We start from the raw sequence: 3828 nt of genomic DNA on the forward strand, positions 1-3828 counted from the left end.
CAGACTTACAACATAAACACTGTTCTCTTTCTACAGCCTAAGTTAAGCTAAACAGTACTTTAACCCTGTGTTTTCCAGGCACTAGCTTTCCTTATACCAAGCTTCACCCCCCACCTTCTCTTACCTTTACAAATTCTTTTGCTATGTGACCCCATTTAGATCAAGAGATCTGAACCTTTTTAACTTGTTGTCTGGTCTGGTATCTTTAGCGTGTTTTGTTTCTGTTACTGTAAACTCCTACAGTTATATCCTGCACATGAGCACACCTATGATTTGAGAAAGCCAATACATTTATGTGTTCATCACAATCTCACCTCAATCCACCTCTGTGGAAAGGAAAAAGGGGATAAAATAAGCAGTAAATTGCAGCCTCCTTGTGACTTCCCAAAGCCTCCGGTTTCAGTTCTAAAGCCTCGTTCGCAGGGTCCCGAGGCTCAGGTTCCGTTTCCAAAGGCTCGGCCGCGGGGATGCTGCTGCCGGGCGGGGGGCGCACGAGCCCGGCCGCGGGGCTGGGCAGGGCCCGCTCCGCCGTTCCCCGGGCTCCCGCGGCCGCGAGACCCCCCCCGCCGGCCGCTCCGCCCGGTGGCAGCGGGCGCCCGGGCCGCGCGTGGACAGAGCCGTTGACAGCGAGGCTGCGGCGGCGGCGGCAGCAGCGGCTTTTGAGCGGCTTCTGAGCGGCTTTTGAGCGGCAGCGACTTCGGCAGCGGCTTCTGAGCGGCAGCGGCTTGGGCAGGAGCAGCGGCAGCAGCACCAGGTGAGGCGGCGGCGGCGGCAGCTCTCGGCGGTCCGGAGCCCGCCCTCCGCCGCTCCCCGCGATGGTGCCTCCCCCGTCCCCCCAGCGTCCCCCCGCAGGGGCTCGCGGCACCGCTCCCCTCTCCCGGTACTGGCAGTGGCGGCGCTGGGCGAGCCGCCGCCGCTGGGTCTGGGTCTGGCGAGGCAGCGCCGGCCCCTGGCGCTCCCCGGCCCGCCCCCAGGCCCCGCCCCGCCTGGGGCCGGCCGGGGGCCGCCACCACCCACAGGTGCCCGGCGGAGCGCGGACCGGCGGCGGAGCGCGGACCGGCGGCGGAGCGCGGACCGGCGGCGGAGCGCGGACCGGCGGCGGAGCGCGGACCGGCGGCGGAGCGCGGACCGGCGGCGGAGCGCGGACCGGCGGCGGAGCGCGGACCGGCGGCGGAGCGCCCGCTCCCTCCCCGCCCCGCAGCCTCCCGGCAGCCGCGACCCCCGAGACCCCGGAGCGCGGTGCTGCTGCGGGGGTGCCGTCACCGGCAGCGCGGTCGGGCAAGGTGCCCGTGCTCCTCCTGACCCGCATTGACCCGTCGGCCTATCTGCGCTCCGGGACCGGCGGGGAGCGGCGCGCCGCGGAGCCTCGGCCGGGAAAGGCCGGGAATGATGCGGCTCCGCTCGGCCCGGAGCGCCCGGTGGGGGCCGGCGGGGACCCCGCGCGCAGCGACAGCGGCCGCGTCTGTCGCACGGGGCACGACAAGGAGAGCTTCGAGCGGCTTTACCGCGTGGGACCGCTGCTGGGGAGAGGCGGCTTCGCGTCCGTGTACTCGGGGCTCCGCCTGTGTGACAACAGCCCGGTAAGGGCGGGCCCGGCGGCGGGCCGGGGAGGCGGCGGGGCTCGGCTCAGCTCAGCTCAGCCCAGCGCTGCCCTTGGCTCGCAGGTGGCGATCAAACGAGTGGCTCGGGAGCGCATCTCCTCGTGGGGCGAGCGGGTGAGTGCGCGGGGCCACCGGGACAGTGCGGGGCAGAGCGGGTGGGGGTGAGCCGGTGGGGGGGGAAAGTGGGACAGCGAGAGGGGAGTGGGTGTGGAGTCACCAGGGGACACGGGCCGGGTAGGGGTGCACCAGAGCATCCCTGGGGATTGCGGGGGGCACCTGCAGGAGGGCATCAGAGCATCCCAGGCAGGGAGGCACAGGAGCCCCGGGCCAGCATCGGCCCTGCTGACAGTGCCGTGGTCCCCCTGCAGCCCAGCGGCACTCGCATTCCCTTGGAGATAGCCATGTTGAGGAAGGTGCGCTCCGGCTGCAGTGCCATCATCCAGCTCCTCCATTGGTTTGAGCTGCCCCACTCCTTTGTGCTGGTTCTGGAGCGTCCGGAGCCATCGCAGGACCTCTCCGACTTCATCAAAAAATGGAGGTTCCTGCCCGAGGATCTGGCGCGGGGCATTTTCCTCCAGGTGCTGGTGGCTGTGCGGCACTGCCACAGCCGCGGTGTCCTGCACAGGGATATCAAGCCCCAGAACATCATCATCAACTTGGCCACCAGAGAGGTCAAGCTTATTGACTTTGGTTGCAGCACCCTCCTCAGGGACACGGTCTACACCAAATTTAGCGGTGAGCCCACAGCCCAGGGTGCTTCCCGTACCGGGCAGTTTGTGAACAAGAGTCACGTGCTGATGACGAGGTGGCGGGTCACACCGAGTGTGCGTCCCCACGTCCGTGGCGCCACCGGTGCAGCCCCTGCATCCCTGGGGATCCGCGGGCGAGAATCCAGGAGCAGGCGGCATCTGCCTAATGAGGTGCGCCCGTATCCTGTTGTAGGAACACCTTTGTACTACCCGCCGGAGTGGTTCCGCTGGCGCTGCTACCACGGGCGTCCGGCGGCGATCTGGTCCCTGGGCGTGCTGCTGTATGAGATGGTGTGCGGGGTCCTCCCCTTCCGGTGCTGCGAGGACATCGTCAGCGGGCAGCTCTTCTTCCAGCGCCGGATCTCTGTCGGTAGGTACCTGGCTTCACTGCAGCAGGGGAAGGTCGGGGTTTAGGGGGTGGCAGCTGATCTCCCTTGGTCAGCTGGAGGAGGTGGCCCATGTCCTGCCATCCTGCTCTCCTCCAAACCGAGTCATGGAGCAGGAGGTCTGGGTGCAGCTCTGAGCGCACCCAGGCCTGGGCGCTGCGGACGGTGGCACAAGGTAGGCAGGAGCCTCCCGCAACTGAGCGGCAGTTCCCGGATTCTCCCCAGAATGCCAGCACCTCATCAGGTGGTGCTTGTCCATGAGAGCTCGCGACAGGCCATCCCTGGACGACGTGTTCAACCACCCTTGGCTGCAAATATCCACTGCCCCAGGAGACAGCCGCCCTCCACCCTCACAGCCTGAGCCAGCAGCTGGGCAAGTAAGCTGGGGGTGCCTCTTGGGGGGAGTGTGGGGTTTGGGGGTTTTGGCAGGTTAGGTTTTGCGGAGAGCGGGTGGTTTAGGGTGTTTGGGGGTTTGGTGAGGTTGGGTGTTTTGGGGGGTGTTTGGGGGATTGGGTGTTTTGGGGGGACTTTTGCAGTTATTGGGGGGCTTGTGGGGATTGGTTTCTGGGTTCTTTGGATAGCAATAGGTGTCAGAGGGACACCTCATAAGAGTTATATCTCCTCCTTGTAGCTGGGGCAGTGGTGAGGTTGGGCTTTAGTCTGAGGATAACGCTGGTAACACACCGATTGTATAGTGGTTTCTGATTAGCACTTACCCTGAGCAAGGCTGATTCAGTCTCTCACGCTCTGCAGTGAGGAGAGACAAGATCTGACAGCAAAGCAACAGACAAAGCGGCTACTCCAACACCCGCCACGAGCACTGCAGCTGCTCCAACACCAGCCACAACCACTGCGGTGACACCAACAATGGCAACAGGCACCGTGGCTACTCCAATGGCAAGGACTGTCACTACAGCTACAACTCCAGCAACATGCACTGCTGCTATTCCAACCAGGGCAAAAAAAGCAGTGTGGCTACTCCAGACTCAGTGACAAGCAGTGAGGCTTCTCAAACCCAAGCCACAAGCACTGCAGGTACTACAAATACAGTGACAGACACATCGGCCACTCAGACGCCGAGGACAGGCACTG

General features: G+C 64.8%; 1 protein-coding gene across 1 annotated transcript; it reads left to right on the forward strand.

The window, feature by feature from the left end:
• Positions 1-1298: 1298 nt before the first annotated feature.
• LOC133263429 (serine/threonine-protein kinase pim-1-like) lies at positions 1299-3093 on the forward strand (the record flags this gene model as incomplete). The annotated part of the gene is given in 7 exon segments (XM_061443183.1): positions 1299-1379; positions 1479-1580; positions 1665-1715; positions 1970-2336; positions 2544-2720; positions 2962-3049; positions 3051-3093. Coding segments are annotated over 7 exon segments (909 nt in total), but the record flags the coding sequence as incomplete, so codon positions are not given.
• Positions 3094-3828: the final 735 nt, after the last annotated feature.

Source organism: Pezoporus flaviventris, unplaced genomic scaffold (assembly GCF_033815535.1).
Source record: "Pezoporus flaviventris isolate CSIRO_AGI_PZ_B2104156 unplaced genomic scaffold, CSIRO_AGI_Pfla_v1 ptg000317l, whole genome shotgun sequence".
Taxonomy (NCBI): domain Eukaryota; kingdom Metazoa; phylum Chordata; class Aves; order Psittaciformes; family Psittacidae; genus Pezoporus; species Pezoporus flaviventris.